Source organism: Dryobates pubescens, chromosome 1 (genome assembly GCF_014839835.1).
Source record: "Dryobates pubescens isolate bDryPub1 chromosome 1, bDryPub1.pri, whole genome shotgun sequence".
Lineage (NCBI taxonomy): Eukaryota > Metazoa > Chordata > Aves > Piciformes > Picidae > Dryobates > Dryobates pubescens.
Window position 1 is genome coordinate 49,891,389 of NC_071612.1, and position 26,713 is coordinate 49,918,101.

General features: G+C 36.5%; 1 protein-coding gene across 1 annotated transcript in view; it reads left to right on the plus strand.

Moving 5' to 3' along the window:
* The first annotated feature begins 5,265 nt into the window (after window positions 1–5,265).
* RXFP1 (relaxin family peptide receptor 1) overlaps window positions 5,266–26,713 on the plus strand; it is a 45,754-nt gene continuing 24,306 nt past the window's right edge. The window contains exons 1-2 of the mRNA XM_054165675.1: window positions 5,266–5,488; window positions 22,246–22,401. Of these exons, the coding sequence (XP_054021650.1) occupies window positions 5,434–5,488; window positions 22,246–22,401 (211 nt within the window). The 5' untranslated portion in view covers window positions 5,266–5,433. The remainder of the gene's footprint in view (window positions 5,489–22,245; window positions 22,402–26,713) is intronic.

Below are 26,713 nucleotides of genomic sequence, written 5' to 3' on the forward strand. Positions count from 1 at the left end.
AAAGCTGCAGTTTTAGATACAGATAAATACTACACTTTCTTTGCTGATTGCTTCAAATGTGTGTCTGTGTTAAAGAACAAATCTAAACAGCACTACAAAGAATGAACTCAAAGTCCTGCTGAATTTATACCTGAGTATCTATGAACATTAGGAGTATGTAATTCAATGGTCACTTGTAATTCTATAGCAATGACCTTGTGATTTCTTAATTTCACTGCTCTTTCTATTTTGTTTTCTGTAGGCAGTTGCAGAAATACAAAATAAGAATTGCAAATTAAGGTGTTACATAAAAGCCACTGGATTAGAAATCATACCTACTTCAGAAAAGGTGGGTTCATTTCACAGAGTTTTTCTTTAAAGCAGTGCAGTGGCAAAATGCAGGTATGAATAGTCCTGCAAATAAGCTCTTCATTTCAGTGGTTCCTACTTTTGTTAGTGTCTTCTCATATTATATATTTGTCCTTTAAAAAGCCCTACTTCCTCATTCTGTAACCCTCTTCCTCCTCATTTTTTTGTGAGGTTTGGGGAGGATGGGAGCTTGAAGGGGATGGTGTTTCTTCTTTTTTTCCCCCTTTCTCTCCATTTCAACATGTCTTCATCCTATTTGTTTAATTGGCTTTTCCTTTTCTTGAATCTCAGTTATATATTTCCTCAGTTCAGTTTATACGTTACATGGAATGTTCTGAGTTCACTTGTGAAGGCATGGATGAGTAAGCAGTTCAGGAAGCTGTTGGACTGCATTGTGGGTGATTTCTTAATCCAGGTGATGGACAACCCAACTGTATGATCTTTCTGGAACCACACATCTGTTTCTGTCTGGCTTTGAAGCTGGCTTTTGTAATTCTCTGACATAAAGATTCTCACAGATGAGTTATCAGAATGCTTTGCCTCATCAAAACTGAATAAACTGTATCATATTAGAGTTCATTCTATCGAAGTGTGACTTACTTGTCAATGATCATACTCTGGGTGCCATCTCACCTTAAAATATGTAAATATATTGCTAGCGAGCATTTTATGAACTTCACATCTTCTGTTATTGTATATTCAGCTATTCTTATTTGGGACTTCTGCCTTTCTTCTAGAAGCTTAGGTGCTGTAGAACAGGAATTGAAATCCCCCAAGTATGTCAGTGATAAGATGGGGGGGAAAAAAGTTACACTGAAAAAGCAGGATGTCATATACAATTCCTATGACATTCCCAAATGCTGTAGTAACTTCTCCAAGCCATTAAAATCATGTTTATGTCAACCATAGAAATGCCATTACAATCTTTAGTCAATTAAAACTTAAAAGGCTGAAAATGGCTGATTAGGAAATATATCATTGGCAAAGCTTTTATGTTCAGTTGTTTTGAAGGAAATGCACATTCTACATTCCAGCAGCATCTTTGAGTCAGAGATTCTGGTGAACTGTTACTTGATTTAGTCAAAACACCCAGCTGGAACAGACATCTGGAGCAAACCAGAGAAAATGAGAGAGTCAGAGAGTAAGTTTGCTCTGCCTGCCTTCCTCCATACCAGCTAGAGAAGGATAGTTGGACAGACACCAAACCACCCAGGAGGAGAGATTACTTTTGCAGGAGGAAAGCATTTCAATGAGTTCAAAGCTAGCTAGGTACTGCTGTTTGTGTACTGTTGACTACAGTCAGTCTGATGTCCCATTTACAAAAAAGCATATAATGGACAAATAGTTATTCCTTAATCATCTTTCATTCTGCCTATTTTTTTTTTTCTTAACTAAGGAAAAGTGAAACTCGTTTGTGCTCCCCCCAACCCCCCATAACAAGGGAGTTAAGGTCACACTTCAGCTGGGAGCTAGCACTAGAGTCAAACTTTATACAATTGCTCTAGTTTAAAATAAGGCTGGCAGAACCAGTTTCCGGTTTGAGTCACTAAAAATCCAATGTCTTTGTACTAAAGCCCTTCAGGAGAGCACATCTAGCTCAGATAGTTTTTCAGCAAAGGAAAGTCTCTCCCCTTTCTACAGATGTAAATGCCAGTAATCCCAGCTCATCTGTAACTATGCTGATAAAGAGAGTCTGGGGAGTGAGAAGTCAGGAGGCCCTGCAGCACTGGTGCTGTAGGCCAGGTGTCCCAGTCTCTTCAGGCTTTGGGAGGCAAGTTCTATTAAATGTTTGCAAACAGGCAATAAGGAAGAGTTAAAATCTACTAAAAGATCAGGCATTCTTTACAGTACTGTTTGAGTCACAAGTGTATGAGATAGATAGTACTGCAGTGCATCTTACTGTTTGGGAAGAGCTGTTGTAGATTACATCTTTTCTTCTCTTTCTGTGTTTAGACTGGTTAGATATAGGAGGTCTTTTAGTTTGCTTTGCTCTGAACTCAGGGAACCTGGATGTAAACATTAAATAAGGAATATATACACCAAAGGTAGCAGTCGCCCTGTAAAATACAGTCTTATTCTCAGTTGCACTGTCTGGAAAGTGTACCATAAGAGCTTTGAAAGCAATGTAAATGAAATATGATTAAGCCAATTATGTTAATTTGCACAGTTAGATCTTTTGGACTGTAAGATTGACATACATAATAGACAATTTACATTTTAGAAGATATATTCTGAAGTCTTATCTGTATGTAAATTATTCACATTGCTATAATACAAAACATAAAATTTCGTCGTTGAATGGCTGAAAAGACAAAAAGTTCTCTTCCTGGGGTATTGTTCCTAAATAGGAACTATATATTCTTCATGACAGTGGATGGCAACATGGGCCCTGTTTTCTTTCAGTGTTTCATTTTGTACTTCTTGTATTATTGTTACTAAACAAAAATACAGCAAAATAGCTGACAATATAACCGGTATTTTCAGCTGAAATTTACTGTGCTTAATGAGCAACTCTTAGTTACCAAATTGCCTTTGACATAGCTATTGTCTTGTGGGTCTTTGATTTGATAAAAGCTATAAAGCATCCTTGATTCTTAAGTAAACCACACTAGAGTCAGAGTTTGAGGCCAATTACTTGTTAAATTCCAAGGCAGTAGCTTCAGCCTGTAAGTGAGTGAAACTTTTTTCTAGAAGTTGAAATTTAATTTTAACTTATTTCTATAGTAACAAAGATTTATATACAGCTTACTATATTTTTATTTTTAATGATGACACTAGCAATGGTGATGCATACAACTATGATTTGTTTATGCTTGTGGATTTCCTTCTACATAACATCTAATGTGAGCTACAACTCACATTATGTGTGCTAGAACTTCAATAACACATTTGTAAGTGCTACATAATCACCATTATTTAAGTCTAAACCCTGTATACTAAGTTTAATTTCTATTACTTTGTTTATGGAAATGTGAACCAACTTCTCCATAGCATAAAAGCCATAATTAATTTGATTTTATGAAATAGTTCATTAATACCAACTATTAATTTGTAGTGTAAGTGGCACAATGCTGGTTGAATGTTTGGGGGCACAGGTGGATAGAGGGGTGTTCTCCAGAGAACTGACAAGTAGTTTTCAACAGTTTCAAAAGTCTGTAATTTTTAGATATATTTTAGACCAATGCCAGATAGCTGTGAAGACAGAAAGTCAAACTGCAAGCTGTTCTCATAACCAGTAAAGAAATCAAATGCCACCTTTTTTATTTCAGTGGATTCAGTTTAACCTGCTCATTTCTCAGAGCTAAACATCTGCATCTTACCCCATACTACAGTTTTTTTGTGACATTTTTGGAATTCCAATATAGAATTCCTGTAAGTAAAATACAAGCAGATATTGACAATAAAGTCAAATGCCTTCTTGAAATGAAGATGTAATTCTGATGTGCTATTTCTTTGCTGCATAAGGAGTTATCGTATAAAGCCTGTTTCTTGAAATGAGAGCTATAGAACACAGAAATGTTGTAACTTTTAACATTTTAGGCAGGAAGAAAGTACTTACTGCCTTTCTAATGCACAGAAATGTTTCTTCAAATAAGCAAGGTAAGGCAAGGTAAGTTCAATAACTAGTAATGTCCCATGTCATGTTTTGTTCCAAGAATGAGCTTGCCTCTCCTCCTTTTTCTGCTCTGCATTCCAGAGTTCAGCAATGTGAGTGTTTGTAACTCAAGTTTCTTGGTTTAAATATAACTACACCGAGACAACAGGCTAGAAAGCACTGCTGCTTCTTTAAGAATGTATAAGAAATTTAGAATAGGGAAGATCTCAGTGGATTTTCCATATAGCAAATGTCTGCAGCAAAATTAAAGACTATCATTGCTGAAGGTCTTTGAAAAAGAGGAGGTCTGGAAAGTGACAACTCTCATTGGGACAGAGATCCAGTAGGTGTATGTGGGTGATATGTATTGCATTTTGAGGTTTTCCCTGTTTATTCTGTAATATAAAATCTTGAGGTTGTGAAGTTGGTCAGACTACTTTTTTTAAGAAATAGCTTGCTTGATTTATTGTACTACCAGGTAAAAATAGTTTATTCCAAAAACATATGATTCCCATGATATAGATATTTCCCTTTCTCTAAATTCACTGTTTCATGTATGTGTTCATGTATGCACATATTTCCTTAGTCTGCAAGGTTTTCCTCCTGAGGTATCTGACTTAGCTGCTCATTGTCTTGAATTCATCTCAGCTGACTGACTGCTTTTGAAATATATCTTGCCATGTTGACAAGTGTTAGCCTTCACATTGTAAAAAAGATCTTTATGTGATGGAGTACACCATGATCTGCTGGGAACAGTACAGTAAAGGGCCAGCTAAGAATGTTTCAAAGTATTTAAACAAGGAGAAAATCTGTGAAAAATCTTATTGTCATAGGGTAAATATTTCCAAACATTCCTCTTTGCTCCTTCATATTCTTTTCTTTAGTCATGAAGAATGGTTAATGTGAAAAGTGACATGTTGTTATTGGAAATAAATTACATTGTGCATTTTTCTGTATTTCAGTGAGTGATTGCATTGTTACAAGGGGACTGTGTTTATAAATTTCACTTCCCCTTGCTTTAGGAACCATTACTTTTTACCTAAATTATAGCAAATGTTTGGTTTCAAATAGACTTGCCCTAATAAAAGTGCATTTTTAAGACCTCTCACAGGATGAGACCTAAGAAAAAAAAAGTTACTATTGATGACAAATCTCTGGACCTGACTGTGTTTCGTGCAGCAGCAGCAGCAGCAGCTTTGCTTGGGGTAGACCTGTATCCCTGCACACAGCTCAGTCTTTGCCTGCTGCAGAGCAGACCCCATCTTGCAAAGAAGAGCTTGAGGAGCTGGTGTGATCCCAGAAACTTTCCTCTGTGTGTGCCAGAGAGGGGAGTGAGAGAGACCTAGCGCAAAGGAGGAAGCAGGGGAGAGAAGGGAGCTTGCCTCATGCACTGAGAAGGCTGTCAGAAGCAGACTGTACAAGCAGCACAGTGGCTGGTGCGCAGTTTAAGGAACAGCATTCATTGACTTTATTCATTTACTTACTAAAGGATGATTATGGCATCCAACTGCTGCTTCTATGTGTTCTTGCTTATTGGCACCAAGGGTAAGTACATCTGTGATGTGTTGTGTTGTTTTTTTCTTGTTTTGAACAACGCAGATAGCTGATAAAGTTCAGTAGTGTGTGTGTGTTTGTTTTTAAACCCTATATCTGTGTTGTTATTTGGTTCTTCATGGCAATTATTTTCTTTGACAGAATCAAAGTGTAATGCAGCCTAGCAAGGTTAGTAGCTACATATAAGACTCAAATATTTTTGGGAGTTACTATTAATAGTTATGAGCTGAAATTGAAAAATAAGATTATAACCATTTCACAAATACTTGTTGTAAATATTGCCTATGTTGCCTTGAAACACATTTTTGAGTATTTCAGTAGTTTGCAGTGATACTGTGCAGTGCTACTCAAATCAGTAGTTCTCAAAAAGTAGATTATGCTCAGGCAACAGGAATTTTTACTGCAGGATTCAGCATGATAGGCAGTACAGCATGCAAGATGAAGACTTAATTTAATATAAGTTTTCCTTCAGAAGCAAATCCCTTCAATGTGGTGGTATCTGACCTGCTTTAGTAATGTTTTCTTCATTTAATTTGAGTACCCTGCTTGTAAGTGCTGCTTTCAACTTAGGTAAAGCTGTGCCTGTGAAGTTGCTAGTACTGATCTTTATGTTGGGTTTTCTAGTGATCATAATTTCTTTAGCTGTAGTTTTTATATTAAGAATTTATTTTTCTTGTATTTTCAATATTAAAATAATGTTTTATTGATTTTTTTAAAGATGCAATCACTACCCTTTACAATATCAGCTATTCTATTAAATTAATAGGAGCATAAGGTCCAATTCTGGCACCTTCTATATTGAACAATATCTTGCTTTCTTTCTTGCATTTAAGTTGAACTTTTTGGGGTTTACATGTGCATACTATGCTGTTTAACATAAGGTTTGTAAGGGCTAATGCCCATATTAGTAGTCTGGGAAACAGAGCTCTACTTACAGGAATTTTTACTGTTGCCAAGCTTAGTTAAATCTATGGAAAAACTACAAGTAGTTTTGGAGGAATACTTAATATGTGATCTGCAAGCAAGAAAAAACAGTGATACTAACATGCCAGGAAATAAGTAGACTGTGGTGAGATCTTATCAAGCCTGTGAACTTCATGTGCATTCATGTTATCCATGCAATAACCTAATATTTAAAGAGAGTACTTCAAAGTATGTAGAATAATAGCTAAAGGATTTCAAGTAAGTTAAGACTCTCCAATTATTAGTTTCTATATCAAGACTGTAAAACATTAAAACGTTCCTACAACATATACAAATTATTATTTACATAATTACAAGGTTAAATTGATCTCAGCTGTGGAATTTATAAATCCTATCAAATTACATTAAACGATATTGCAAACTAGATGACTGATTACAGACCTCCCAGCATTTTAGTTATGATGGCCATTAGCTTTTTAGATGATTATTGGCTCATCAGATATAGCAGTTTATAGCACTTCCATGTAAACCACCTAGGTCAAGATTTGTTGAACAGAGAAGCAGTGCAGTGCAGTCACAAATTAAAGTGTGTGCATGCCTGGAGTCACTGTTGCCTGTCAGTCCCTCTTTAGTGCCACTTCTAACCTCTCTCAGTGCACAATTCACTGCCTTTTAAAGTTTTAGCTGGCAATCTGGACTGTGACCACAGATGTAAGTTGGCTGATTTCATCCATGCAGTAGGTTAAAGCTTTGCTCTATTCTTTAGGCTAGATGATATTAAATCAAACACTACTGAAGTATGTATGTTTGTGATTAGAAATTGGGTTTCTTGGTTTTGGACTTCCAGAAGTTTAGTTATGGAGGTTTTTTTGTTGTGATTGGTTTTATTGGTTTACTGTTCTGGTTTTAGGTTTTTTTGGAGGGCTTTTTGGAGGGTTGTGTTGGTTTTGTTTCATTCTTTCATTCTTTTTGTTTGTAGGTTTGTGGGGGTTTTGTTCTTATTTCTGCAGTTCACAGATGCTCCTAATTCTTAAAAAGTAAAAAAATATCTATTATATCTATATCTGTTCATTCTACATCTCCTTAGCTTTCCATTCAACAGCTACACTTGCACACAAATTACTCCAATAGCTCTATTATTTTACTCTCTTCTTCCAGATTCTTCTTTAAATGTTTTTATATTAATATCTTGCCTTCCAAAATCCAACTAATTAAACTATGAAGCTTTTTATGCCCCAACTACTCTTGGCCTCTGCCTGACTATTTCCTGATGTGGAACATATCATACTAGGTAGCGGGTTTCTTTGAAAACAAAGTGGCACCTATACTGTGGTTTTCACCAGTGCAACAGTGTCAACTGTAGCACGGAGAAATGCAAATGTTACAGACTGCAGTTGTGGAACTGGCAGCATTGAATGGGTAGCTAGGACAAACTTCTGCCTGGGTAGCTCATCCCCTCTTGTGAATCTGCTAGGTAGATTTGAACTGTGGCTCACACTGCACTGGCTGATGCTGTGTCTTCTGTCAGTAAAATAATCTGCTGTGATTGCTGCAACCAGAATGTACATTTATGTCTTTAGAGTCACTTTGATTAGCTTTCTGGGAACAAACTATTTCACCCTTCTGGACTTTGGCTAAGTGACAGAGTCTCAAACAATTAATTCATCAATCACATAGAAAAACTATTTGAAGTGAATTCCAAAAGCTATTTGGCAGGCTCCTTGTGAAAAACAGTTGCAATGGTGACTCTTCCAACCCTATATGCTCTGTGTTCTTACCTAAAGTTTTACAACCCTCCGTCTGCTCTTGCCTATAGTTCCCCTTCCCTCCTCTTTCTTGTTCTTTCTTTTGTAATTTTTTTATTCCAACCTTCCCTTACCCTCCTTCAAAATGCCTAGGAAATATTTCTTTAAACCATCTGAAACTTGTCAGCCCTTCTGCTGCTGCATGCATGTGACAGCTGTTTTCAAGGCCAAGTTCTCGAATACCAAATGCTTTCTGTCAAATGTGGGAAAGCGACCATTCCAAATTGTTTAGAGAAGTGCAGGTTTATGATTGTGCAGGGTAGTGCTCTTGTTTACGTAATTTGTAACAAATTTGAAGATTCCTTCCAGATTTGTAAATAGGAAAGTGAAATTACTTCAGTCTTTGCAGAAGCTCCAATAATCATTGTGTAATAATAATTTTTTATTGTTTTCTCTTTGCTTTCATTTAACTTGAGCGATAATCTGACTGGCTTCCCTGTGATAGAAGTAGTGGTGTATATCTTGCATTATCTGCGTGTACTGTGTACAATAAAAAATAATATCTTTACAGAAAATCGGGGCTAAAGGTGATTTCCTGAGGAACAATTCCTGTGGTGTTAGAGGTAGTCTGCACAGTGAAAAACTGAAGTTCTGAAAGCCAGATCGTTATCACCTGGTCTGCCTGCCAGGGCTGCAAGGGCAAGGCTGCTTGCACCTCTCCATTAACAGCACTAGGGGCTACCCAACTTGCAAACTTGTCTTGTTTATAAGAACTCTACCAGAGCTGAACCACTTGCTCTGCAATCTTGTGTACAATGTGGCATTTTTTTCACCTTGGGACAAGTAGAACTTCACCAAAATAATTTGTATTTTTCAGAAAGGGAGGAACTTTGCCTATGTTGATTCTGTGACTCTTCTATTAAACAATGCCTTTTCTGAAAGAAATGACTTGTGTATTATCCCTGTGCAAAATCACTGTGTCTGAAAGTCCTCTGACAGGCTATTCCACTAGAGCTAATAAGCCTGTTCAAGCCTAGTTGCAGCAGTGCAAAAAATTACCTTCTCTACAGGATGTTCCTGAATGATACAGCCCAGTATGAAATTCATCAGAGAAACTGTCACTTTCTATCTTGGCAAGGGTTTCCTGGTGGTGCTGTGTGTCCTAGACTTTGGAGACATCAGATCAGACTTTGAAATTACTAGTTCATGGTGAGAAGATGTAGGAAGCTGAGAGAATCAGGTCATTTTTGTTGTGTCTGAAAGACAGAGAAGGTGAAAGCATTTTGGAAAGGAGACTAAAAGCAGTGGCTAAAGGGAGAGGAAGATGGGACAAGGGAGCAGAGAGGAGAGAAAAAAGGCTGATGCTACTTAGGGAAAATGGAAATTGGAAAAACTTTTAGTCTGGGAAGTTAAAGACAAGACAAGGAAAGGGAACAATGAATTAACTAAGAAGGACAGGAGCTGTCAGGAAGGCAGACAGCAGCCTGAAAAATAAGGTCAGAGGATGATGAGACAGACAGAAGGGGATGAGAGGATGGGAAACAAGAGATTGCGCCAAAAAAAAGGAATTGTTTTGAAGTAAGTGGCCAAGGCAAGGAAAATTTGAGACTGAGAGAAAAAAGTAGTTGTGTTTGGTGGGTTATGCTCTGTACTATAAAGCTGGAAGGAAGCTCTAGATAACCTTGTTGCTTACTGTCTCCTTGCAAAATGTCTCCTAAATAACACACCTGCTCAGAGGCTGGTATTTAATGTGCTGTGTGGAAAAGAAGGTACTGCATTAATGAATTTAAAAGCCATGAGATTGTAGGTCTAATACCTTGATTAATCTGGAGAAGTTAATAGTAATATGATTGACAAAGATGGACTACATTTTTAGAGGTTTATTTATGAAGACCTGGTTACAATGAAAGTATGCTACCTGATGTCATTTTCTGATCCTCGGTTCCATGTTGTCTTACCTAGAAACTATAGACACATGCTTTCAGAAGCTTTCAGTCTTTTCTGGAATTCAAATAACATTGCAAGCCTTTGGTTCTTCCGGAGTTTTCATCATGTTTCCAAACCTGTTGTATAACAACATTATTTCCAAAGCATTTCTCTCGTAATTTCTTTCAAATTCCTCCTATGGCTTCTTTGAAAATATTTTCATCTAGAAACGCTGCTTTATCTTTGTTACAGATTTTCAGCATGATGCCAAAACAACAGAAGCACCTTCTTCTTTTCAAATATATGTCAGAATTGAGTGTTGAATAGCTGGGCTTTTCTATACTGCTAAAACATACATCATATGAATTTTTTTGTTTTCTTAACATGTTTTAGAAAAAGCAGTTGCTTGTAGGTAAGTATTGATTATTTCTGTAGCATACCATAGTTTTTAAAATCACTTCCCCCCCCCTTTTTTTTTCTTTTCTTTTCTTTTTTTTTTTTTTTAATCTTTCATTTACATATTCACTGCTTGTACATCATGTTTTAGTCAAATTGGTTTCTTGCCCAGAGAAATAGTTCTTGTATTTATGAATGTACAGTTCTGGAAAGTCTAACAGATATTTTAAAATAATCAGTCATGCAAACAACTGTTTTAAATACCACAATATGAATTTGCATGTTACAAATATATCATCCTGGTACAATTACCTTATTCAATCTATTGGGGGAAAAAATAAAATACAGCCATAGTGTGATGCCTGGTAACACAAAAAACTCTTTTTAGGAAACAACTCTTCACTGAAGTAAGGTATCATAACAAAAATTCTCCATTCTACATGTGAAGTTTTAAGATTTGCTTTCTGCACAAGTCCAGCAATATCCTATACATTTTATGCAGAGAAGCATTACAAGATGCAAATATTTAACACTAGTTCACTGGATACACTATAAATAATTGTATAGGTAAGATAAAATAAAATAAGAATCTTACATTTAAAAATGGTACTGTCTTTAATAAGACAGGTTATAAAAGTGCATATACACATTGACTTCAGACCATAAATGTTCTCACAGCATCCTGTTGTGTGTGACATGAGATATTGTCTGTCAGAGCATTTGGCTAACATTTGAAAGTTAGGCAAAAGCAGCTATGTTCCAATATTCTCATTTCTTAGTCTCTTCTCCACTATTGAGATACAGTTATCACAACAGCCTCTTACAATCCCTGATGAAACCAGGACCGCATTTTTCCAGCACTCTTCTGCATGCCTTGCCCTGAAAAGCCAGCTGAGCCAGCAAGCCAGATGTGGGACAGCTAAGGAAAAGGTGTCACAGGACCAGGGTGATGTAGCAGATCAGTGTTGGAGCAAGCATCTTCTCCTCTTCACCCTGCATCCTGCCTTGCATGCCATGCTAGAGATGGATCAAGATAGCACTACTCTGATTTAAGGTGTGTTTCACAAAGCATGATTTCACTTGTGTTGACAATGAGAAAACACTGCCAGGAATGGACATCGCCGTGTGTTGATTCAGCTGAAGTGGTGTCAAAAGGAAGAAAAGTAGGACCTTATGGAGATTATGGGAAAGCAAAATCCATCAGTAATCTGTTCAAGTGTATCATTCAGACAAACTGCATCCAAAATGAAGACAAACTTCTGAATGCAGTTTCTCATTACCTTTTGTGACTTGGTTGGGAAAAATTGATATCCATATAACTCAAACCTATGTGCCATTAATGCAACATTTCTTCATATACATTTATATTTGTACAAACCCCAAAACTAATAATCTTAACATCTACAAATCTTAATCTGCATGCATATTTTTATACAATCTACAAAAGAAGAAACAAGACAGATATCTCTGATCATGGTTCAACCTTCTAGCATTATTCACAGTATGTCAGCAATCCTATTAGCTTCAGATAATTTCTGGTTTATGGCGCTTTAACTGGAATGTCACAGTTTATAGCAGTGAGTCGTGATTACTCATAGTAAAAATATAGTAGAATTTGGATAACCTGTGATTTTTAAATTGAGACAAGTATTCATGAGTCAGAATGTAGTAACCATGCATTTGTTTAAGCATAGTGCCTACGAATGTTTGGGTTTTTACTCAAAATAGTCCTGTGAGCTCAAATCATTTTACTTCAAAACAGAACAACAAAGGATTACATTTTTATAATACTTTAAGAGGGTGAACTCTCGTAGATTTATAAGGCACAGCAGCCTCCCAAATCTGGTCTTGTAGTATTAAATTTAAATTCTTAACAGTTATAAATGGTTCTTAGTATGCGAATAACTAAAATGTATCAGATAATCCTGTCTCGGGCTCACCAAGAAATAATATATGTTTATTGTTATAAAATTAATCTTAAATACATTTCAAAGCTTTACTTGAAGTTATGCCGGCTTACTTCCATTGTAAGGACTATGATTAAAATCTTTTTAGCTTTTATTGAAGGAATAATGAGAGAAAAAGAAGATCATGTTTAATACTTCAGGTACTTTGTGTAGAGCTCCAAGAACACTATTTTGTCTGTTTGGGGGTTTTTGTTGTTGTTTGTAGGTTTGGTTTGTTTTGCTCTTTGTTTGTTTGGTTGGTTTGGTTTTGAGACTTATGAAAAAAAATTTACCTGAGAGTATCTTTCAAAGATATATTCAAAATATTGTGGCTTCTGAAATTGTGGCTGATGCACAGCTTGCTTAGTTCAAGCAATACTACAGCAAAGTAAGAGACTAAGAGACTAAAAGCCTAAAGAGCAAAAGAAGACGGTAATCAATAGAATAAAATCTCCCACTGAACCCCTTCAAGTTCTTTTTCTCTGCCTCTGATCAAGCTATATGTTCTCATCTATCATCAACACAGCAAGATGTTTCTTCTACTAGTTTGGTTTTTTTTGTTTGATTTGATATTTCCCTATCAGAAGAGCATACCAAAGTTGGTATGAAAGAAGTTACAGCTAAGTCATGTTAAAAAAAGAAAACGTCATGGTGTGCGTCATGTAATTCTTTTCTATTCTGCTCACTTACAAATAATGCATTCTGAGGACATCATACAATTTAAAATATCAGCAAGTAATTTCCCTGTTCATTGCCTTTCTAATTTCGTTCTGTTTCTCCTTGCAGCTTTCTCTGAGGGCTTTGCTACAATTGCTTTGTCTCATCTCCTGGAATTCTTTTTACTTTCATGCAGGAATGCACCCATACACAAACTTATCTCCTGTACATGATAACTGTGTCATGAAAGTCTACCTTTTCTACTTGGAAATTTAAAAGACATACTACAAATATTAGTTGTTTGTTAAACAATTTAGTTTTTACTAATCAGTGTTTAATTTTTGCTTACTTTATGTATGGCTGACTGGGTTAACCTTTGCAACACAAAAAGTCTGTGGTGAATTTCTTTACAGTAATCTCCAATCACTGCCATTATGTGTTTAAATTAAGAATGCTCGTTATCTAGGTGACATGAATGATTGGTGCTTGAGGGACACTGATTTATTGATAACCAGCTGTCCTAGATCCTCTCAGATTTGAAATTATTTGATAGCTTATATTTAAAAAAAAATAAATTCCCTTTAGTTTGCTACTAAGAATGTTGTAAGACAGAAAAATAAATGTAAGACACATGGCAAATACTGCTGTGCAAGAAACTTCCATTTTTTTCCTGGAATTGAAAAACATCAAAAATGCCATTCCTGCTGTGAAGCCCCAGAGGTGTTTTGTTGTTGTTTGTTGTTTTTCCCACATCTTTTATACAAGTCTTTACATTTGTAAGAGTTATTGATTTAGTATTTCAAAGGAGGAAGAAATTATTACTTGAAAGAGATTTCTTTTATTGTTGGGGCTCGAAGCCCCAGCCCAAGCACACTTCTCAGTGCCTGTGAGGAAGAATCAACTCATGGGAGAGGAGTTTTCCCTGATTTTAGTAGCTAACCATCACTTTTTGGGGGGTCTTGCAGGTGGGTTGGTACTGACTAGCACAGTATATTTACATTTACATTGATGTCTCAATTTTTGCTCTATGTGCAATGCCACCCAAACAAAACCCTAGTCTACAAGGGTGCTGGCACTTTGGAATAGGCTGCCCAGGGAGGTTGTGGATCTCCTTCCTGGGGCTTTTAAGGTTGGATGAGGTCTTAAGCAGCTGAGTCTAGTTGAGAGGCACCTCTGCCCATGGAGAGAAAGGGTGGAGTGAATACTCTCTAAGGTCCCTTCCAACCTAAGCTATTCTATGATTCTATGTTTCAAATGCCCAGCTTCAGACTTCATATTGCACTGTTGTGAAAAACACATGAGTAAAATCAAAGGATTTATATCAATGAAAACCAATACAGGAGCAAAGGAAAACCTACCTTGGTGTAATTTCTATTGATAATCTTATCAGAATACAGATACATAACTTATTTCTGAAGAGAAATAATAGTCCAATATAATTTTGTGTATTGTAGAAGAGGAAATAAAATAGGAAAGGGAGTGACAGAAAGTTCAGGTCTGCTCTGTAACTTCTGTCTTTGTTAGCTAACGTGCTGAGCCCTCATCCTCCGGGAATGCCCTACAAAATTGGAGTTTCCAGATAAAATTAATCATATTACATATTGGGGCTTTTTCAAATAATATTATCGCTCTCAGCTCTTTCTGTGTGTCAGAATCTTTTTATTATAAGTTCTGTGTAAGCAAAAGAAAAAGACAAATTAATAAAAGGTATAAGAGCCAAATCCTCTGGCAAGGTGCCACATGACCAATCTGAATTGCTCTGCTGGGAGTTTCTGTCCCTGGAGTGGATTTATCTGGTAGTTATACAAAATGGACTGTGTCTGGATTAATTAGGTTGAATTATCTGTGGCATAACCAATAACTAACTTCAGTAATGTTGTTATGAGGTTGGAGTTTGTATTTTTTAAAAGATAGTACAAATTTTCTACTTCAGGAAATGCTTCTGAAATTAAGTTATTGTGAAACTCACAAGAAGACCTAAAGGTACTATTTGAAATTAAAATCCAAGATAATGACCTGATTGGTATGCAGTATTGGCAGTCATAATATATGCATCTTTTGTGGTAAAATGCTTTGCATTATGCTGTGCAAACATCATATACAGTCTATCATAAAATGCTGTGTTTTGTTCAAGTACTACACTGGAGGTGTTTAGGAAGAGACTGGATGGGGTGCTTGGTGCCATCGTTTAGTTGATTAGATAGTGTTGGATGATAGGTTGGACTCAATGATCTCAAAGGTCTTTTCCAACCTGGCTGATTCTATTCTATTCTATTCTATTCTAGTCCTAAAATAACATCTAATATGGTCTACTAAAGACAAACGTAATGCGATCAACCCAAAAAGTGTAATTCTGGTTGCAAGAACAACAACTGAAATATTAAAAATTGGTAGTGTTTTAAAATTCAAACTGTTGAAGCCATTTGACATTCTGAATAAATGTTACTGTGTCACTTCCACTCAAAAAAATCTAAAATTCCAAACACAATGCATTTTCTATACAGATATTTAGAAGATGCTATAGACATCAGGGATGAACAGAGAAGGAGAGGAGCAAGTTACTGAAAAAGCAATGTAGTGATAGCAGTTTAATTATACTATTCTGGGGATCCTGTACAGATAATTAAACCTTTTAAGCCACTGATTCATTGCTTCAAGAATTAATGCTAAAGTATTTTTTTGCCACTACAGCAAGGTCTATTTCAATCTACATGTTTCATCCCAAAGGCAACCTAAAGGCCAACCGTGTACACTAACCAAATTGAAGTTCAAGTACACAAACTGTATGAAATTAAGATCTGTTTTCAATATCTCATTTATGGACAGTTTTTAATTGTTAATGGAAGAGATTTTAGTAGTATTGAGATTCACATTACATATTCACAGAAATCATTAGGAAGCATTTTATAAAAGTAGTATCATGTTTAGGAGAGTCTTTATAAAAGCACATACTGGGAAAAAAAATTAATGCATTCCCACTGATAAAGTTGTAGTAAGTTAAATACAAGAATGTAAGAGTTAACTTCACATTTCTTTCCTGAAATGTACTGGACTAATTTCATCCTAGTCTGTATCATAACTTATTCCAAAATTCTCTTGCTTAGCGGGAAGAAGCTGAATAATTCAGAATAAATCCAGGAAAATTAATGTAAGATTGAATTAAATATCATTGAGTTCTAGATATTACTGTAATGGATGAATTCAGGCAACAAATTACTGTTTAAAAAAATAAGACCTTTTTAAGATGTTGTGTCTCTCTGGTCAACCACTTTTTGCTACTGTTCTTTGTCAACTATTAATTAACCATCTTTTAAGCTACTGGAATTCAGTGTTTTAAAACTTATTTACAGCCTTCTTCTGATGTGTTAACCTTGAAAATAAAGGTTACAGGTCTATAAGGTGTCCTCCTATATATTACACTACAGGTTTTCTCCAAAGCCAGGTCACATGCCCTCCAAATACCTTTCAGCAGGACAGGAATTATTTTTAGTCAACTATCACCTTGAAGTATTCAGGTTAGCACAAAAAATGTGAGCCAAATGGATTTCACCTTTGATGTTTTCTTTGTTGTTTCTTTCTGTTTCAGTTGAAGAAAACATTCTGTTTCAAAACAAGCATTTTAAATAAATATTTTTCCCATTTCCCACTGTGTTTAGAAGTACAGGAAATAAGTTATGGAAGGGTGGGAAAAGTCCCACACTTGATAAATTTGCATTGACATCTTTGAACCTTAGACATTTGTAAACAAAATAAATTTCCATCATAGTAAGTACAGGGTGGATTCTTGAGCATGAGGCTCATTTCTCAGTTCTTGTCATCTAAGAACTTCTTTTTGAAAACAGTTGGATTTCCTCAGCTGCAGAATTTAAACTTACTCAAAGGGAACGTAGCATATTTGGTGGAACTTGGGAATCATTCTGGACTTCTGACAATTGGTCTTCATGTGATTTAAATCTTTGACAGAAGAAAAAATATTTCCTGATGTTGTGATATGCCTGTTTTTGAAACTATATGCATTACAGTTGAGACTGGTGTGAGTAGCAAGTACCAAGAAATGAGTAATGCTGCTTTGATTAGTTTAATTGCTCATGAATCAAGCTAATCTACCCAGTATTGTTCCCATTACAGAGTTGTATTAATTTGTTTTGTGGGAGTTACAAGAAGCTGTACTAAGTTCATGTCCTTCTGGTGCCCGTGTCCCTTATTTGGTTTCTCAGATAGCATTTTTGACGCAGTCTCTGTTCTCAAAAGGCTGTGCCATCTTTCAAAGAATGTACAAATCTAATGAGCTTCATGAGTCAATTTAGCTGGAAGGAAAACCATGCTCTCCTGGGAGTATCTAGTTCTTGGCTTTCCCAAATGCATTCCCCCTTCTGATCTCATTGTATGAAAGCTTAGAGAGGAGCTGTCATGTTCTTTTCACAGTGATTCTGCATCTAAGCAAAAAAGGAGAAAGTCTAACCATCTAGATGATAAGGCAACTCCTGCTTATTCCTTTAAAAAAGGAAAGCAATAGTAAATTAGTGTTATATTTTAAAGACTAGCAGGAAAAGATTTATCCACTTTCTTGAATCTAGAGGAAAGATGATAGATGTCTGTCTATTGCCTCAAAGTAGCAGGACTAGACAAGATTTAAAGCTTTATAATATGAGTTCTTGGGGCTTGGTTGTTGTTTTCTTTTTCAATTTGAGGAGAAAAGAGTATGGAGAGGGATCCCAAGTACAAAATAGCCAGAAATATTTAATTTGCAGAATCATGAATGTGCACCAATGGGTAGAACGTGCACCACTAGGTAGACAAGGCTTGTCAGAGAGATGTTTGTTTGTGGTTTTGCCACTTGTACTGATACCAATTCACCTAATTCTTTTCTGTTTGTTCAAGAAACATTGCAAATATTTTAATATTTATCAAGATTGTTGTGAGAAAAATAAAAATAAGAATTGCTGATACGGTATAGCTGGAATGTGTAAAATTATCTGCATGTCACCAGAAAGCAGATCATTCTCTGTATGAAGTATATAAGGAAGGGATTCTTTCTTTTATATACTTGGAGTATCTGTAAAAACAAATCTGGTGCTATGACATCTGCCACAGACTTATGCTTTACATTTTTATGTCTAGGACCTAAACAAATTTATTCTGAGTTCTATCTTTTCTCTAGATTCCACCTTTGTAGCTAAGTTCTTTACAAAGAGTTTGAAAACTTATAGTCTTCCTTTATCTATCAGTCAACATTTGTCATATTTGTGAAGGACATAATTTTTTTCCCCTGTCAACCATGTAAGGTAACAATATTGACCCAAAGTTCCTTATTATACATCACAAAAAATTTATATTAATCAAGTTGTATTACAGTTCAAATTGCATACGTGCTTTGATGATGGTACTTCTTTTGTGTTATAGGGGTGCTTGTGCTTTTACAGTGCTAGTTGGGTGGCAAGAAACAAAGCTCAGATTTTCTATACTGGATTAACTGTGAATGAGAACCTATAAAACAATAGAGGTACCTTTGAAGCTTGATGCATGTATGGAACAGAGACATAAGATTCATCAAAACTGTACAAAATAACATTATTTTTTTCTTCACTTAACACCAATGCGAACCAGTGAATGACATACTGTGATGAAATAATTGTTAACATTTTTAGAGCTATTCTATCAGGAGGGTTTTCTGATTTTATTTTTTTTATTTTATTTTTTTTAAAAAAGGACATAAGATATTAGAAAAGATACTAGAAGTGTGGTTCATTTTTTTTTTCATCATGGGATAATCAATAACTGGTTAAAATGTTGACACCTTTGATACTACCTCACAATGATAGCATGCTAGATCATCATCTTAGCATGACAAACCTCTGTCAGGAAAGTTTGTAGCTGCAAAATAAGAAGCACAATCTATCGTTGATGTTGTTGCAGTGCTGGTTTTATTAATTTTCCTCACATAAAAGACACTATTTTAATTTCTTTAATCCAAAAGATAATTGTTTTAATATAATCTGGCATTTTACAATGGATTTTACTGTCTTATCTCCCATCTACCTTTGTCAGCTTTGCCAAATATTTCCTCAGATGGTTGAAGGGTTTTCCATTAATAAATCTCCTGCAATATGCAGGGTCCAAACTTCTGTCTTTTTTTGCATAAACAAAGTGTTGTTAACAAGTCAGTGGACAAAGACCAGTGCTTTCAATGAGTCAACTGTGATGAAGTTAAGTGTTCATGTCTTATCTTCTTTCCCACGCAGATATTTACATACTAGAGTAATCCAACATAGCACAAAATTAATAATGCAGAGATTCAGAACAGATATCATTAATGCTATACATTTATAGAGAATTCAAAACATTAAACAGTGAGGGATTATATACTCTTTCACAGGGACTAATTTCTAAACCATCGCGGTATATTAATGAATTAATTGAGGGATTAATACTATTTGACTCATTATTCATTAAATGATACTGTAAGAAGGTAAATGCCATCATTTGAAATTTAAACTGCATGGAGATCAGCCCCATTAAGCACAAAGTTCAGATCAGTCTGAATATGTCTTCAGTGTGTAGGTTAAAAAGCTTGATAAAATATAAGAATTGTTTGGAGGTTTGGTTTGGTTTTGGGTTTTTTTAAAGTTATTTGTGTTTAATTTTTCCATATTTGTTGTCTTTTACCAGGTGTTTGTTAGTTATTCAGATTGTGACATAACTGCACTGAAGGGAGCCTCAGTTGTCTGTGTCTTTTGGTCTTCACAGCAAGAGACCTTAGATACTAAGTGCTGCACATATTCTGTTTGCTTAACACTGTGCCTGCATAAGATAATTCTGTGCATATGGGAATAACAGAATATTTATCTCAGTTTCCTCCAGATACTGCTTCTACATCTAAGTTTTCCACAATAGTAAACATTGTCAACGGTTTAACATGTGAAATTCTTCTAGAAGAGATTTACCCAATTTTTGGTGATTTCCTTAGCCCAGGAGAATGAGGATGAAAATTGGATGTCATGTAATAACATGTTCCTTGCTAGTCTGAGAAAGTTGCATAAAAGGTCTACACTTTGTCTTATGAAAATAGCCTGGGAAAATAGTTGCGTGTTTCAGAATTGACAATTTACTATCTGAACAAGCATCTCGTCACAGCTAATGAATGTGGTATGGAGTATTTCAAGTGCTCTGAGACAGCAATGAAACCTGTAAATTTTTTGGAATTTTCATCTTTTTTGTGTTTGGCTAGGATCTGGATAATTTTCTTCACAAGAAGTTGGGAGGGGTCAAGTGGTAGGCATTTGATACCATACTGATGTCATGCCCACTGTATGAGATGAGAGCCAGTGGGGCAAGCATGGCTGCTCTGAGCAGGTGACTGTAGTGCAGCAGGACAGGAACCGGTGGGCAGGTTGGGCTGGGCCATCACAGTCAGTGCTGTGATTTGTATCACTCTCTTCATAAACTATTTCATTAATGTTATTGTTATTGCTATTTGTTTCATCTCTCTTTGTACTCTCCTATTAAAATCTCCTAATCTCAACACATAGGTTTTTCCCTTTTTCTCTCAATGTTTTTCTTCCCACACTGGGTGGTGTGGTGGGGACCATCTGCATGTCTGCGTGGGGCTTGGCTGCTGGCTGAGTCTGAACTACAACATCATGACAGCACCCTCTAACTCAAATGTGAGCTATAATGTAGTGATACTCTTTTTTGAAAGTACTTTAAAAATTAAATAAGCAGACCCTTGTGAAATGGCCCTTCACTAGGTAGGCTTACTAAAGCTTTGCAAGCATGAAGAGCACTAAGTAACATTTAGTGCTGATGTATCTTTTCTCCATTTCCTGAACAAATGTCATTTTAGAGTCATTTCAAACCCTCTCCGTAGTATGCTCCTGGGAAGAAATTGATCTTGTATGAAGAGGAAAATGAGTTGACACCCTGCAAGCCATTACAAAAGCAGTAGAGATATTGTACTTGCTCTGCAAAAAGTGGTGCTGGCAGAATTTTCCCCTCAGATGCGCTGAAGGGACTGGTAAGGAATCATGCATCTGCAAATGTGGATAACTGGAGCTGCTGTATTACGGAAAGCTGAGGAATAGGGAACAAGTAGTGTACTCCAACTGCCCTGACTGTCCCTCAGTACCATCCCTCTACTTTTCCCATCAGCACTGCTTTAAGGAAGCCCTTGTGTTCTGTGAAATTACTTCCTACAAAGCATGGGGTTTGAGCAGTATCCATGTATCTAAACTTCAGACTGATAGACTCTGAACAATAGCTTCTGTTTATTTTTTTTAGGGGTGTCAGGCTGACAGCTCTTCCAAAGGATTTATAATGACAGCTTTATGTCAACTTACTCATTCTTCAGCAAAACCACAACACAGATTTGATCTTACTTCTCTTATTCTTTGATCCATGATCAGTTTACATCTAGTAATTGTTTTAAAATACAGAACTTTGACTTAGGGAGCACAGTCAGCTCAGTAGGTAGAGCATGAGACCCTTAATCTCAGGACTGTGGGTTCAAGCCTGCAGTGGGCAGGCAGCACTGTCCTTTTGCCCAGGGAGGTGGTGGAGTCATCATCATTGGAGGTGTTCAGGAGGAGACTTGATGGGGTGCTTGGTGCCATGGTTTAGTTGATTAGGTGGGTTGGATTGGTTGATGGGTTGGATGTGATGATCTTGAAGGTCTCTTCCAACCTGGTTTATTCTATGTATTCTATGTATTCTTTATATAAAAGGATTTATTTATCTGGGTCTAAAATTTAAGTACAAATTAATATAATACAATTCCTGTCTTCAAAAGGTATCTGATATATTGCAATAATAAATTAATTTCTACTGCATAGAAATACTTTTCAATAGTTGTCTTTGGTAATTTTTCTTACATGATTGGTATTTCCATCTTATTAATAGGATGGCTGGAGAGGAATTACCTGGTTGCTTTACATCAAACCAAATTTTTATTAGCTGCTACAATCTTTTTTAACCAAGTTAGCAAGTACTTAAGATACTATAGTAATTGCATATCCAATGAACTAATATGTATTAGTATAGTCATTGCTTAATATTCACATTCAAATGCAAATGAGTATTTATAAAAGCATAATCTCAAGGAACACTAAACATTAAGACCACATCTTAAAGTAAGCTTATTGTTTCTGTTTCTATCTAGTCATCTGTGACTCTTTGGAAGATCATGTTTCTGGAGTTGGGGTCAGATGTCCCCTGGGCTACTTTCCATGTGGCAATATCACAAAGTGTCTGCCCCAACAACTTCACTGTAATGGTGAGGATGACTGTGGGAATCGTGCTGATGAAGACAACTGTGGTACGTGGTTGAGACATCTTTGTGTCTTGCACCTGCAGTCACTGAAACCCATGCCGTGCTCAGACTAGATAGAGAGCTGAAGAGTGTTAGGAGTAGAAAAATGTTTTGCAGGTTATTGGTTTAGCTAACAAAGCCACCCAACAAGTCATTGGTAGGAAAGAAAGATGTAGTGCCTTGTAGTTGGTCTGTGATGTCAGAATATCCAATTTTATCCCTGCTTGTTTGCCTATATCGTTTTGATGTGTGCAAATGGACATATGTGATCTAGCAAAGATCTCTACTGAGGAGAGGTAGATGTTTGCACTAATGGATTTTACATAAAGCTTAAACGTGAGTTCCGAAGCTGAATGGGAAGCATAATTTAGAAGAGTTTTCAGGCTTTTACAGAAATGCTTTATGTCCTAATTTGAGAGAAAACTCATGTGTAAGTGTGCGGCAAAACCTATACTGCTACCAGGCTTTGGTGTTTGGAAAGGACAAAATCTCAAGAAATACAGTCAGGTCACTACTGCCTTTTGTTGTAATTCTTGTCACTCCTGGCCCTACCAAATGGTAGCTGTGAACTTGTCTGGGCTTGTAGGCCTTACCTTTGCAGCAAACTGATTAAGGTCAAGGCATGACTTTGCACTGGCACTCACCTGTCCCTGCTGTTTAACTGTGAGCGTGGTCCTGATACAGCTTTAGCCTATGCCCAGCAGCATCTCTCATGTAGTGCCTGGACAAACAGCAGGGGGTAGAACAGATTTTGCTTAGTCTGAGAAAGACCTCCCTGTATTTTGTCAGAAGGGAGCTTAGCCATTTGGCTGTGAGCTATGACTGTAGGAAGAGGAAATCAGCCCTGGCACATTTTATTTACTGGTATTTTCAGCTTACTAGCAGCCTGGATATTTTCAGAGCTACTCTCCTGAGCTACTGATCTATGGCAGATGAGGAAACCAGACTTCCTACTCCTTAGTAGCTTGCCTGTAGTCATGGAGAATAGCCAGATGCATGGTGCCCTATCTTAAATACTGCCTCCAGTTCCCTGGAGCCAAGCAAGTGAATAGTTTGCCTCACCCAGCCAGGTACATTGCCATCAGAGCTGGGGGGAGAAGGCAAGAAATTTAAATATTAAATGAAACTTCCAAACTGAGTATACTGAAATACATTTTCTGATTCAAATTTCAAGCAAAGTGTGGTAAAAGTATTTTGCACAACTATTCTCAGGAAAGTCAGTTACATTTTTAAAACAGTTGTTCTCATTGTATATCTGCAAAACTGATTTTTATTCCTATGTGCAGTATCTTGTTCTATATCTATTCAATTTCACCATCTTGTTCTATATGAAAGCTTCTTCTAATTCTAATTCCATCTAATGGGCTTGAAGCTTTTTCTACTTTTATGTCATTTGCTGATGCCATAAATATACTTTCAGTTGCCAGTAATCAAAATTCTGAACAAAATTGGCTCTTTTTTCTGCTTTTCTGTAGTTATCTTGCCCTACATTGACAGAAATTGCTAATGTTGGTGCCTTCTCACATCTGAGAAGTCCATAAACACTTGTTTACTCACGTTATACAAGGGCTTGCTGGCAGTGCATAGCTTGATCAAATGGCAACTAGGGTGTACACCATAATAGGATGTACAAGAAATGGTTCTGTACAAGGCAAGTCAGCTGAGATATTAAATCCTCTTCTGGGTATAGTAACTCAAGAATGAGGTAATCTCAATTTCTGAAAGCCTAAATTACAAAAGATAAAGAGTCACTGTATTGACTTATTGGGGAAATTACACTGAGTGTTTTTTCTCATAACTTGGCCTCATATTCTAATTTAAAAATGCATGCTATGCATTATGCTCATATTCAACAATAATGTTTTCTCCAAACCAGTATTGCAGTCAAACTGTTGCTTGAATAAAGGAAGAGTTGTTTCCTTGCCTCAGAACATGGTGTGTCCTGATGATGTTTTCTGCGATGCCCCAACACTGTAGAGAATGTGGGTATCTTTGTGGCACAGCTCTGGTTTGTGAACTTTCATCTTTCTTGAAGTCTAAAACAAAGGAAACCTCATTGATTAGCTCCTAAGACAGGGAAACTCTCCAGCTACATTTTTGGCTGCAGTTTCCTACCATCACTTTAGTATGTCTGCCTTATATCAGCAGTTATGTCTGGTTCCTTCTAACCATTTTTAAAATTTATAACTAGCTTTAAGTTGAAGTCATTGTTCCTGGTTATAGAAATGAAATTCAAAATCATGTTATTGCAGTGTAGTCATTGTTTCATGCACTGCCACTGGAATTTTTAATTTAATCCACAAGGTACTCTAAGTAGATCATCCTTTAAATTCTTGCACACTTTTATTGTGCATACATTTGAACAAAAGCTTTGAGGTGGCCAATCTGCAGCATCCAGTCCAACCAGAGTGAGGAGGGAAAAAATCAGCACAGATTCTCAAAACAATTTGGAATTTTTTTAATTTTTTTTTTTTTTAAATTGTAAGCCTGTCATAGTGAAGACTAGCATATATCTTATGTAAAACCCAGTATTATAACATAAAGAAATGCAAAGTGGTCTCTTCCCCCAAGCAACCAGCACCAGAACAAGAGGATGCTGTCTCAAGCTGCACCAGGGGAGGCTTAGGCTGGATGTTAGGAAGAACTTCATAGAAAGAGTGATTGGCCATTGGAATGTGCTGCCCATGGAGGTGGTGGGGTCACCATCACTGGAGGTGTTTAGGAAGAGACTGGATGGGACGCTTGGTGCCATGGTTTAGTTGATTAGATGGTGTTGGGTGATAGGTTGGACTCGATGATCTCAAAGGTCTTTTCCAACCTGGTTAATTCTTCCTGTACTATTCTTATTCTATTCTAATATCAGTTCTTTCTGTGATGGAAAGGACAATACTGAAGAAGAAGAAAAGGGAACCCACTTGGCATAATACTACTGTTTGGGAAAAACAAACAAACAAACAAAACAAAAAAAGCCACAAGGTACTCTAACCATAAGAAAATCCAAATCCACTTTCTCAATACAAGACCCTAAGTGTGCTAAATATTAGTAGCAGCTGAAATTACTGAAATAGCACTTTTAAGAAACATCATGAATGAAACAAGAAGAGAAGCAACTAGCATCAAAGCACAGGTAGATCTTCCAACAAAAAGTAAAAGATATCAATGCAAAAAAACCCAAACCAACCAACCAACCAAAAAAAATATAAAATACCAAAAAAAAAAAAAACACATAGGCCACATAAATCCATGTTAAAAAAAAAAACACTCATAGGAGCTTCTGAAAACAGGGAAACTAGTCCCCCCAGTGATCTCATAGCAACTGTCCCTTTTCTCTTTTAAAGAGTAAAGTGGTCTCATTACCCATTTCACTCCTGTGGCAGTATTTGAGATGATTTGCAATAGTACTCCTGTTTCACGTATTGTGTGCCTGGTAACAGCAAAACACAGTTATAAATGTTTTTAACTAAACTGAATCCCCACTGAGAGATGTGTTTTCCATATGCTGTAATCACCATTCATATCGAGCCTTGGCACACTAAGATTGGCTTCCTGGTGCCTTCTTCAAATCTCTTTTCTCTTTCACTTCTACCATGCTCTCCATGTCCACATAGTAAAGGTAAAACCAAGGTCCAGAGAAGTTAAATGCCCTGAAATTACAATCATAGACTGAACTGGTAACAGATTTGGGGACCCAGACTGCTGTGTTAGAGCTTAACCTCAGGATGTGGACTTCAGCATTTCTTCCACTGCTGGAAAGGGGGTAATTGTAGCTGAAATGCTACAGCAGAGTGAAGCCATTTGTCCTTGAAAATTCACATGCCTTTGTCACCTAGCTGGATATCCAAAGCCAATAAAATACCATGTGTATGGGGAAGTGCTTGAGGCAGTGCAGTAAACTGCAATGCGAGGAGGCTCACAATTTATCATGCCCAAAGTGATGGCAGGCTCTTTTTGAACTATCACTAGATAACCTTAAATGTGCCTGGAAAATACAGTCTTACCTTTTGAACTTGAAAGCGTAGTCCATCAAGTAGAAGTGGGTATCTGCAAATTTGTCATGAGTATGGTATTTTTAAACAAAAAAATTATTTATTTAAAGTCTTGTAATTTCTCATAAAAGCTTATGATTTGGAGGACTTCCATTTTTTAGATTTGGCAGCAGTTTTTTCTCAGCTGTTCTGCTCCATGCTCATCCTTTCTGAAACACTGAGTTTTTAGAAAGACTGAGTGCATTGTTAAGCAGTTTAGCCTGTTTCACGTTTCACTTTGAGCTATCTTCCTATCTGTTAGCAAAACCGAAAATGTGTTTTAAAAAATTAAT